General features: G+C 37.5%; 1 protein-coding gene across 2 annotated transcripts in view; it reads left to right on the top strand.

The window, feature by feature from the left end:
* The window catches only part of NALCN (sodium leak channel, non-selective), a 320,738-nt gene that overhangs the window by 225,965 nt on the left and 81,635 nt on the right, over positions 1-13,138 (top strand). For both annotated transcript variants that reach the window (XM_045567531.1, XM_045567532.1), the window contains 2 exons: positions 11,380-11,516; positions 12,751-12,892. In XM_045567531.1, coding sequence (XP_045423487.1) covers positions 11,380-11,516; positions 12,751-12,892 — 279 coding nt within the window. The remainder of the gene's footprint in view (positions 1-11,379; positions 11,517-12,750; positions 12,893-13,138) is intronic.

Here is a 13,138-nt window from a genome sequence, read left to right on the forward strand (position 1 = left end):
GTTTTACATATTAATAAAATACATTGATTAATGTGAATTCATAGTGCATCTAATAAAGCCCTATTATCAAAGTATGTAAAATTTAAAAACTCTGTATTCAACCATAAGCATACTCAGGAATGATACTTGGATATGCATAATTGTTGCCAGAAAAGAAATTATTGAAGAAATTGATAAGGGGTTGGCTTTTACTAAGAATTTGGGTAGCAATCCATAGAATTGGATTCTCTCGCATTTTTATACTTTATATGGTTGTCTCGGAACTGTTATGGCAACATCAAAGGCAGAGAAATTTTAAAACCACGATGCAAATGATATTGTGATTAGCCAAAATTCATATAAGGTGACCTAGACAGCTGACAAGCCAGTTGAAACCGGTTCTTGTCTGTGTTTATTAACCCCCTTAGTTAGACTTTAACACCTGCACCCACTCTGCAAGCCCCTGCATCCAGCTCCCAGCCTAGTAGCCTAGTTTGCTTCTGTCTAAAGGTTGTTTACTTCAACACCTGCACCCACTCTGCAAGCACCTGCATCCAACCTCAGCCATATTTCCTAGTCTCCTACTCCAACAGTTATGTAAGGTACCTACATACATAGATAGGTAAATATATACAAAACTAACTATACATCTGTGTAGGTACATGAATTATTATATATACAAACATTTCCTGCTCTTTCTGCTGAGCAATCCTAGAAGCAGTGGTATTCTAGTAACAATGTGCAAACCTAGTGCTAAGATTTTGGTCTCTAAATGCCATTCTCCAGTAAAACAAATTAGCACTCTGGAGAGATGGCTGGTTTTAGAGGTGAGTTTAAAAAAAACACAAGATGATACTGAGCATTTTGTGGTGCCAGAAAGTAAGGAAGGGCTAAAAAGAACAAAAGAAGAAAAGGATGGAGGTTTGTCTAAAGGGCAGAGGAGCAAACTCAAAGGGGTCCCAGAGGCCAAAGCAGGAACACTTTGAGCAATAGGGTAAATGAGGGTAGTACTGGATTATAACCTGAAGAATGAAATAAACAGCCACAAATACTTACATAAATACATGATTGAATAAATAAATGGAAAGGAAGGAATAATTCTAAATAATATATAAATGTAGACAAGTAGAAATGATGGAATAATAAATGATAAAAACAGAAAATTGCCATTAGAACAACACAGGTATAGCTGCTACAGGCAAGCTCTACTGATAAATGCTAAAATTAGTATGCAGAAATGTAAGGAGAAGTAGAATTTTGCATGGCCTCAAAGTATCCTCTCCAAAAAAATTTTTTTGTAATTCTTTGATACTCCTCCTTCCAAGGAAATAAAGCTTAATTCTTCCTTCCTTAAGTGTCACCTGGAGTTAGTAACTTGCTTCTAACCAATAGAGTTGCGAAAGAGAAATATTGTAACTGTATAATGAAGAGACCTGGCAGATATCACCTTACCCACGGGACTACAGTTAACATCGCCAATACTAAGGCATATTGATATCATAAACACCATGATAAGATGAGAAAGGCATATCATCTCTATTGTATTTGTCCTCCAAAAATTCCATAATCTCAATCTAATCATGAGAAACTGTCAGACAGTTCAGATTTGAGGAACACTCTACAAACTACCTAACTGGTACTCCTCAAAACCATCAAGGTCATTAACAACAAGGAAAACTAAAAGGATTGTCACAGCCAAGAAGAACAAAAGAAGATGTGACTATGAAATGCAATGTAGTATCTTGCATGGGACCCTAGAACTGAAAAAGATCAGTCATGCAAAAACTTGGGAATTCCGAATAAGTCCTGCCCTTCAGTTAAATGCATTTGATCAAGATTAATTTCTTAGTTTCAATAAATGTTCTATGGTATGTAACATGCTAACATAAGAAAAAGCTGTGTCAAGATAAATAAGATATATATAAGGAAAGTTAATACAGAGAGTTCCATTTACAGAATTCCCTGTACTATCTTTGTGACTCATATGTAACTTTAAAATTATTTCAAAATAAGGTGTTTTTATACATAGGATAAGAATTTTCTGTGGTAAATTCCAATAGCACAACATATAAAAATGCCTTATTAAAAGATGCATAGAGCTATGAAGCTTTATATCATAAATATGTTGTATAGAATTTATAGTGTATTATGCTTTTTTGGTCTTAAAAAGTTGGGACACACAATTCATCAAGAACCAAATGCTATTTATGATTTTGTTTCTAATAGAAAATCTGGTATGAGTTGTCATTATTCCTCTGTCATCTTTACCAGAAATATAATTCATCTGAAATTGGAAGAATTGCATGTGCTGATTTATACAGCTGATTCTACATTGTAAATAACCTAAGAAAAGAATAATAGAATTATGAGAAATAATGCAAATGATCCACTTCAGCCTGTTTACGGGACACCATTAATGTTGCCTTCTTGTTCTTCATGTCATCACCATCATGTTATTATTGTCTTGTGGATACAAATGTAGAATGGGAGGCCAGGGAGCTACAAAGAGTCCTTCCCTTAATTAAAAATGTGTCATCTTAGTAGGGGAAAGACACATGTAGTTAGAAAGTTACAGTGCAAAACTAAGTGCTAGGGTCGAGGAAATGCAAGGTGCACAGAGGAAGATGTGCCTAATTCACATTAGAGGCGTAGGTCCTGGAAGATGTGTCTAAAAATGATGGATAGAATTTTGTTAGGAAAGTGGGAGAAAATATCCCATATAAAAGGAAGAGAAGGTACAAAATTACAGAGGTAAAAGTGCACCAATTGCTTGAAAACGTTGTTTGGGTCAGGCAGAATACAACAGTTTTTAGAAGCTGAAGTTTTGGAATCAGAAAGATTGTGGTCAAATCCCAGTTCCGTCACTTCTAGCTATGTGACTTCGGGCTGCTGATTTCAGCTCCTTGGACCTCAGTTTCTTCAACATGGTATAATACAGGGCTGGTTATGGTAGCTACGTTAGGGAATTATTTTGAGGATTAAATACTACTAGCAATGCAAAGTGTTCAGCATGGCATCCAGCACAGTTTACTGCTTCATCTACCAATTATTGCCATTCTGAGAAATATTTCTATAGAAGATGATTTTGGAAGGGTTTTTAAGAGTTAAGTTATAAGGAGAGTGTATTGCAGGCAGGGGACAGTATATTCATGTAAAATAACTATATGAGGGGGAAACAAACCTATTTGTTATAGCATAAAAGGCAAGACGTGGGAAGATGCTTTCTGCCAGGCTAAGGAGAATAGAACTTCTATACGCAATTGACAGTCCTTGAATTACTCTCAGCATCAGAAGAACATAATGGTATTTCTTTTTTAGGTGTTTTGAAGGATTGGTTTAAAGGCACAAAACTAGGCAGGAAGCCAGTTAGGAGAGTTTCAGGAGTTGCAGAGAAATGAAATCTGGGTGACCAAGAGACCATAAGATTCAGCAATGGGAAATGTGGTGACTCTGGCAAGAGCAGACCCACTGAGGCGGTGGGGACACCTGAGACAGGAGAGGGGGGACGAGGAGTGGGGAGCAATGTAGATGGCCATTGTAGGCATCTCTCCCAGGAAGCAATCTTGGAAAGGAAAGGATGCAAGATCAGAAATGTTTGCCTCTATTTTCATTTTCATTTTTACAATCAAGAGTCTTGAGAAAATAAACCAATCAACATCACGAAGGGGAAGAAATTGCAGAGGGAGGGAAAGGTTGAGTGGTCCCAGACTAGACAGACTAGGGGCCCCAGAGCACACACGTGCCGTCCCCTTCGCTGGGATGAAATCCTTCTCTGCAGAGCTACTGTGGCGTGGTGGAAGCTTTGGTTTTTATAGCACATTTCCCTTGAGTAATTCAAATTAAAGGCAATATGGTATCTCACTTATATATCTTGTATTTATATAAAAGAATGAAGATCCTCATTTTTCATTTGAGAACACCGAAATCCAAAGTGGTAAAGAGATTATAAAACTGAACAAAAATTTAAATCCATGTCTTCTTACTTTTTTTTTAATTGTTTTGGCTTAGAGTATGTTATCTCCTGTGTTTTCTAAATCAAAAAAGAGAGGACAATTATGTGAATGCACACACACACACATTCAGGGTGTATGAATTATATATATATTTATATAGAGATATATATCTATGTGTAGATATATATAGACATATATCCTGAATTTATTTTGATAGGGGCTTTTTTCCCATTACTTACTGAATATTCATCTCATAACAAGAACCAAGTTTCTAGTTTATATGGAACTCTAATATAATTTCACCTAAAGTGAAGCAAAAAAATGCATTTTTTATCATAATGAGCATGTTTCTATGATTCAGTAAATTCCCTAATGGAAACAACTGTGTCTCAGAACAAAATAAAGATATAAAGCAAACTAAGAGGAGTTTGGGACCTAGAAGAAAAAAACATAACACCACTGTCCCTAAGAAATCATTCATTCCATTAATGGGTTTTTAAGGGAAAAAATATAAGGAAAACTTATCCATTCAACATAATTAGTTGTTCTAGTTTTCAGATAGGTTTTTTTTCTTTTACTGATTTATTGGTGCTGTCTGTTTATTAGCTAAGTCTTGCTGCAAATATTATTTACATGGTAGCAAAAAGTAACCTTCTGAAGGACATTTAAAAGCTTCTAAGATCTTAAGTGTGGTGATAAGAGCATGAAAGTCAACATTCGATGTGCATTTCAGGAATGTCCTAAGGTGGTGTAAATGCAACGGCCTTTATAAGTGCTCTGCTGGGCTCCCAAACCAGCAGGCACAGAGCAGCCACTGAATTGCCCAGTGCACAGTTCCTCCAAAGACACCTTTTCTCCCCACTTACTTAAAGGGCATGCTATATGGATGAATGAGTAACAGATAGGGATCTGTTGAAAGACGTAGAAAAAGAAATACAGCCTGGATTTAATCGACTGATGTCATGAAATTGCTTTAAACATTTTGGGGCACCAGCTGTTATATAAAAATATAGCTTTTATGGCCCATAGGCTAACCAAGACATGACCTCTTGAATTGACATTAATGGCTTGAGTTGATGTGCCCAAGTAATTGAAACCCCAGTTGGACCTTGGAATTCATGGAGTTATTAAAGATTTTTGTCAAGATGGAAAAATTAGTGACTTAAACACTTTTTAAAGGAAACCTTTTAAAAGTGTACAGTATTGCTGTCTTATATGCAATCACATGCATATAAGACAGCAAAAAAGAAAATGTCTTCCCCTCTATGTAACTTTATTGGATTCACCAGGCAGTGAGGGATATTCTTTATATTTGTACATCAAGAATTTATAATTGCATAGAGATATTATTAAAAACAAATATGTTTAGCCATGACTCTGGATAGCCTATCTGTTTTAACCCAGAGGCCATGAAATTTGGGTTGTAAAATCATATATACAAATTAGCAAGAAAAATTCCCTTGAAAAATAATAGTTTATGCTATAGGAAGACTCTATATTCGGAATTGCTGTGTCATGTAGATCCACAAAAGACAGCAAAAGCCACGTGTGAAGAAGGAAAGCTAATTCAGCCTCAGTTGACTCAAATGACAGAGAGGAAGCACCGCTTCCTCCTGACTGAACAGAATGTGGTCATTTTTCCTATATTGAGCAATCAGAAAATATCCTTCAGTTTTGTTCACCTGCAAATCTATGTGCATTTTTCCAACTAGCATGGACTTGATTTTCAAATGAGAATCTCCCAAGTCTGAATGCTTTTTCCACTGTTTTCTTTTAGGAAATCACACCAAAAAATTACAAAAATTTGTATTTAATGTAATCCTTCAATTCAGTTATTCCTCACAGCATTCAGAAAGGAACTGAAACTGAATAATGTTTGAATATTTTAACAGAAGAAAGCACAGGCTGAGATGTGGAAGATTTAAGCTGTGAGGCAGAACAGGGATGTGTTATGCAGAGCAATTACACCCGAACTCTCTAGAGAAGCAGAGGAAAGCAGAAGGCTTTCAGCTGCCCGATGTGTAATGATATCTCCATGAGGCAGATGCTGAGCCGGAGAATAGCACTGAGCTTAGATGACTTATATTTTTTTGAAGCTCAAGGTTTGAAATTTGTTCTTTTGATTCTAATTCCATTCTTGCAAATGTGCTTTATTATTATTTTTTTGGCCATGTGAATCTGTTACAAAGCTATCATCTGATCTATCCGGTGCAGTCAGACTTCACGCCCAGATGAAGCCATTATAAACACCTTCTTTTGTCCTGTTCTTTACATCAAGTTTTCCAACATAAAGAATAAAATCTCAGGACTCTCCGCACTGTGTTCTTTCCCTTCAAGAATCATGATCTTTAAAACATTTTCTAAATGGACATTTACAATTATAATTACTTTATGTTAAAAGAGCTTCTTTTTTGGGTATATATAGTGTAATGATCTTAAATTTATATCTAGTTCTTATAATCCATATTATTCACTCATTTACATCAAAGTAAATTTAATCTTGGGAATTTTGTCCTTAAATAGAAAAAGGGGGAAAAATTTGGATAAAAAGTAGAATAGCATTTTATGACATTTTAAAGAAACTTTGCAGTGGCTTCAGAGGACCAAGAAATACTTTTATTTATTGTGGTTACCGCATCTTCCCCCCAACTCACAACCCCTACTCCCATCTTGGCCTTTCTTCTTTGTCCTCTGGTCAAGAACATGGGTTGGGGAAGAAGAAATAGTCGGTATCATGGTGATTGATGATGAAGTAAGAATTAAATGATTTTGCTCACCTACATCATTTGTCTCCCTTTAAAAAAAAAAAAAAGTTTTTGCTGCACTATAATATGCATATAGGAAGGGGCATTTTGCTGAATTTTTGAAAGCTGGCCACACTGAGAGCCCAGACCAAGAAATATTGACTGTGCCTTAGAAGCCCCTCTCTACACACCCGGCTAGCCACTCTCCGGAGCCCCACCCCATCCAGGGCCACCACTCTGCTGGCTCCCAGTGGCAGAGATCAGTGCTGCCTGTTTGATTTAATAGCAACAGAATCATTGAGTATCTACTCTTTTGTTTTGTCTGGCTTCCCCCACTCAACATTATGTTCTAAAATTCACCGTGTTGTTGTGTCAGGGTGTATTTCACTCATTAAAATGTTTAAATAAGCCACAGTTTATTTTTCCATTCAACTGCTGATGGATATTTGGAGAGTTCACAGTGTGGGACTCTCACAACTAGCATAGTGATGGGCCTGCAAGAGCTTGGCTGTGCTGTGGGTGCGCACACACTCCTGGCAGGTGCACACCTAGGAGAGGTTGTGCAGGACCACTAGATGTATGTTTGTTCATTTTTAGTTGGTGCTGCGTATCTGTTCACAACTGAAAAGAGCACTTGGGAACTGCTGTTCGGGAAGAGGACCCTTCCTGCTTAGAGGAGATTCAATTCAGTACCTCAGCAGTGGGAGCTGAAATAGGCACATTCAGGCATCCCCTCATTTTCTCTGTTTTCGCTGGCCCTCCTGCACATCTGTAGAACAACGATGCCCAATATTCAAGAAGAGGCACAACCGTGAAGGAGCTTCTGAGTCAGCAAAAAGAGCTTCTCTTTTGCTCTCTGTAGTTTTATGGTACAATGACCAGCTCATGTTGAGTTTTAATTCATATATCCACAAACACTTATGATATTTCTACTCTCTAGAAGAGGCTATAAAAGTACATTTTAAAAGAGGATCATGTCCCTTAGGAACTTACAAGCTTTGGGTCGTATACATATCTCTCATACAAATTAGAATGGGGCAAACCCCATCTTAAAAACATGTAAGCGAGGTGATTATTTTTTAACACTGGTAGCCTACATATGTTAAACATTATATTCTGGGATATTTGATTAAACATAACTTTCCATTTCCCCAACATGTACCTTTACAAACTTCTGTAAGTCTAAACATTCTTTAGCTTGTCAATGACAGACATCAGTTCAGGGTAAATGCCACAAGAGTCTAACTTTATTCTATTCTGTGAATCCAGGGACACCTATACTCCACACCAACAAATATATTCAATCAATAAATAAGTATTTTATGCTTATCTCCATCCTTCAGAATATACCTAAAATCTTCTCTTTTATTTCCCCATTGTCTTCTGGAGAATTTAGTTCTGCTGCCTAATCAGTACAATTATTTATCCATAATATTTGCTTAGCTTAATTTTTGTGGACTATCGTGCCAGGCACTGGATATGGAATAATGGACAACCCCCCACGTGGTCCCTACCTGCACAGAGTTTACAGTCTCAGGGGAAAGAGATATATTGTTCAGGGGGTCACACAATATAATTTCAAATGATTATATGTGTGGTGGGTTTAATAGTGTTCCCCCAAAATTCATGTTCAGCTGGACCTTGGAATGAGAACTTACTTGGAAGTTGGGTCTTTGCAGACATAACGAGTTAACTTAATCAGCCTCAGGAAAATAATACAATATGTATTAGGTTGAACCATAAGAAATGGCCAATTTTTGACTGCTTTGACCCACACAGACAGCAATATTATAGGGTTCAACCTAATATGTTATGAGCTTGTAAGAGGAAAAATCAGTTGGTCAGAGAAAGTCTCTCTGAGGAATTTCTAGTGGAACTAAAATCTGGAGAACAAGCAAAAGTTGATGAAGTTCAAAAGAGGAGGAGCAGGGCTCCCAGCAGAGGGAAGGTTCTGAGGCAGAGGGCCCAGATGCTTTTGAGGAACTGAAGAAGATGTGACTGGAATGTGGTGTAGGGACAGGGCAAGCTGAGGTTGGGCAGGCAGGCGGGTGCCAAAACGGGCCTCAGAGCCTACATTAAAGATTTAGATTTTTAGGGCAGGTGTGGTGGTGTGCACCTGTAGTCCCAGCTACTCAGGAGCCTGAGCCAGGAGGACCCCTTGAGCCCAGGAGGTCCAGTCCAGCCTGAGCAACATAGTAAGATCCCATCTCTAAAAAAAAAAAAAAAGAAAGAAAAAAATTTAGATTTTGGTTTTAAGAGCAGTGGAATGCCACTGAAGTATTTTAAGCCAGAAAGTGAGAAGATTGACCACAGAATGAAGAACAAACTATAAGGCTCCAAGCAAAGCAGATGGTGAGGCCGTAACAGTGAGTGCAGGAGCCCAATGGTAACGCTGGCCAGGGAGGTGCTGGGAGGATGGAGGGAATGGGCAGGCCAAGCGGATTTTAGAAAAGAGCTCCATGTTTCCATTTCAGTGACATGTCCTGATTAGCACACCATTCTCCCTTGTGTCTTTGAAGACATCAAATTCCCATGAAACATACATACCAGTCCTGATACATGCAAGGCCCCAAAGTTAACTATTATGGCCATGTGTAGCCGTTCTGCTGCCCAAGAAGTCTCTTGAAGTAGAAGTGGTGCCTTCCTTTACTTTCTTGTTTCTCCCTTTGTTCCTCACCCTGTGTTTCCAAGCACTCTCTTCATGTCTCTGCCAGAGTAGTCACTCTACTTTGTCATTGTCTAATCACAGAACTATCTACTCCCTAGAATATGGGCTCAGGGAGGGCAAGTGCAGTGACTTGTTTACTTTTACATCCCCAGAACTTAGCATGGAACCTGGCCTGTGAGATCTGATTTGTAAATGACAGCGGCAGCGTATGAATAAATTAATCAGCAAGTGCATGAATTAACAAACACCTTATAACTGCTCTATCTTATCAGCCTGGTTTTGGCCTGATATAATTGCCCTACTCCCTAGTCTGACAATAAATTAACTGCTTTTTCTATGTCTGTGTGCTCTACTTAACCACTGACAAATATTTTTCTACTAGTTGTACCAACTTTTAGGTAACAAATCTTTTTCTAGCAAATCTCTTTGTTTATGCACGGGGTCATTTCTCTAATTGTTCACCTCTCATGGAGATACAAGTAGTTTTTGAGTTGTGCCTTCGGGAGCTAATTCTTTATCATCATCGTCATCATCACCATCAAATTATCGAGAACGAGCCATTCTGCACGTCACTGTGTTGAGTGCTCCCCTCCCGAAGGAAGGAAAGCAAGGAATGGCAGTGGCTCCTTCTCTAAATGAGATTACTACCCAAGGAAGAAAATCGAAGGCTACCCACAAAATTAAATAAGACATACAAATGGCTAAGGCAAAATATTCATACAAAACAAAAAATGTAAGAGCAATTCCTGTAACATAATGAGAAAACCAGAAATCAGGACATATAATCTCGCTGTGAGCTCACAATCAGAGGGACCACTTTGCCATCTTTTATATTGAAATTGAGATGTTCTCCCCAGAAAAAGCCCTCACATTCTCTCCGGCCAGTTATTATTTCCACATATAGGTAAGAGGGAAGAGTTGCCACCTCTCTTCCTGTTATAAAAGCTCTCTGGTCTCCAATGCTAATCTTCTACGACCCCAAGACAAACTGTATGCATGAAGTAAAAGGATACCCAACAAGCGGGTAATGAGCTGATGGGTTTTGAAACTTGTCTCCCTACCACCTCCAAAAAGGCTGCTGGAATAAATGTGCTCTTTGAACGGGATCAGTGTTACAAGATGCCCTTTGGAAGGCCAGTAAGGGAGCTCAGGGCACACGCGGAGAAGTTAGTTCCAGTCCGTGGGGAGGTCTGCGAGAAGGGGAGAGGTACAAAGAAGTGAGGAGGGGCCTCAAGAGAAGTCAGCCTCCCTCGGGAGGGAAGAGAGAGGGTGAGACAGCACAGAATGCATTATGCCAGCCAGAATCCATACTTGTACTCTCTTGCTAGTTCAGCAATGATTCCGGTTTGTGATGTTAAACCTCAGCTTCCCTGAAACTCAATTGGTAGAAATATAAATATGCAATCTTAAATAAATAAATAAATTTACTTGCTTGCCATCTTCTCGCAAAGATATTTTATGATATTTAAGTTAATAATTCCCAAGCATCTTTGCAACCAAATAGAAAACTCTTGCTCTATGGACCAAATGTGGTGTTTCTATTTTGAGCTTCTCTTTTTAATCTGCTAGATGACATGACCAATTTTCTTGACATTTTCTCTCTTTCCAAATATTACCACTTGCCATGATTCTGTAGTTCATATTTTCATTTTTTCTTTGTTATTTTGGTTTCTGATTTTAGCACATATATGTGTAAAAGAAATTTTATTGTTTAAATATTGAATGATAAGTAAACAAAAAATAATGTCTGGGATGAAAAGAAGCTTATCTTTGGGAATAAAATGACATAAAATTTTCTTCTAATTTTTTTTCTGGTTTCTTTTTTTTTTTCTTTTGTTTGGTTAAGTTTTGTTTATGTTTTTTGTTTTTCTCTAACAAAGTTTTAGTGCACACAGAAAGTAGACTTGGTGGGCCTTTGCTGCCATCTACTGGTACTTCATGTAATTACTCATTATTGCTTCAATTCTAAAAATCTAACTCTGTAACTTATACACTACTATAGCTTCTCCTTTTTGCTCCTATTTTTTTTCTTTAGTTAAAGCAAAGTGAAGCAAATGCAGACACCAAAGAAAAGCTCCCTTTGCGCCTGAGAATCTTTGAAAAATTTCCAAACAGACCGCAAATGGTGAAAATCTCAAAGCTTCCTTCAGATTTTACAGTTCCAAAAATCAGGTACCAAAATGTTTCTTTAATTGTATATCTCGGATATATTGTAAAAGATTCATTTTAAATCCAATTCAGGCTTTCTTTCAAACTCATATGTGGGTGGGTTTTTTTTTCTGTTTTTAAGTTATCATCTATATTTCTACTCTCTCTACCTCTATTTTAAAAACCATTGACCTCTTTAAGCAATGTATTCAGAGAAGAGTCATTTCACAACTGCAGTAGGCCAGGCAAGAAGGCCACCTCCTACCGCTTCTCTTGGTGTGTCAACTCAGGGATTGGACTTCCCAGGTAACTGGCAGTGGGGCTCGATTTTGCAGGGATAGTAGACTAACCTCTGACCTCAACCATGAGAGGGTAAAATTGCCTCAGGGGCCATTTTATTTTCAAGCAAACAGAGCAACCGCCACGGGCCAGGTTCCTGTGCTACTTACTACAAGGTTTGCTTAGGCTGCCATGTCTGGTTACAATATAATTTGTCTTTCACTTTTTAAAAGAAAAACCATGACATTTTCCACCCAAACTAATTTTATTTTCAACCCCTTTCACCCTCCAGTTAAGTAAATGCATAGAAGATGCTTTAAAACACCTATTTTTAATAAAGGAAATTATTCTCCTTATATCTCAAAAAATTACAAATAGAATAATATGAACTTTTTTACTCAACTAGTTTTAAAATAATTCCGTGGGGGGTTATGAAAGTATGCGACTGGATATGATACCATAATATTTAAAGTTTAAGTAGAAATATATTTTCATTTCTCATTAAAACAAAATTCATTGAATTTGGTTATTTGAAGAGATGTTACTTGAATTATCAGCATGCTTTGGAGATCAGATGAAGTCAGTTTCTTTTGAGTCTTTAAATGCAGAATTATCTCTCAATGATTCTTGTGATGAATGGAAGTTTAGAGAAAGAAACTAATTCTTCCAAGTCTTAGAGAAAAAAAAGTCTTACTACAAGATGATTCAAAACATACTATCAATTACTGAATATTATTGCTTAAAACTTATTTCAAGGACATTACTTTTTTAAACAGGAGTCAGTGAGGATTCAGGAAACTTTCTCTAAATTAAATATTTTGGTAATTAAATCTAAACACCACTCGGTATGACACATCTTGTTTTATGTGGTCTCTTGTCACTGCTTTTACCTTAGCTCAAGCAAACTCATCATTGCAAACCGCCATAACTTGCTCCATGTCATTAATGCCGCTGATGTGTGTGTACTTCATTTGCAAAGGGAGAGTTTTATGAAGCAGTTTATTGACCGTCAGCAACAGGACACGTGCTGCCTCTTCCGGAGCCTCCCTTCCGCCTCTTCCTCCTCGTGCGATCACTCCAAACGGTCGGCAATTGAGGACAACAAATACATCGATCAAAAAGTAAGAACCTCTGTTTCAAGTATCAAAACTTTTTTAAAGCATATATGTTAGAGAAAAGAACCAAAGAGATATTTAGGGTCCTGGAATCCAATGTCTTAAGAGAACAATGAAAAAAAAATTATTTTATTTGTAGAAGGAATCATTAAACCTACCATTTTTAATTTTATGAATTTAAATTTTGCACGTCGACAAGTCAGTTTTTGAGCTGTGCCCCGTGGCAGCTGTGTGACTTTTAACACACCCAGA

The sequence above is a fragment of the Lemur catta genome, chromosome 13 (assembly GCF_020740605.2).
Source record: "Lemur catta isolate mLemCat1 chromosome 13, mLemCat1.pri, whole genome shotgun sequence".
Classification (NCBI taxonomy): domain Eukaryota; kingdom Metazoa; phylum Chordata; class Mammalia; order Primates; family Lemuridae; genus Lemur; species Lemur catta.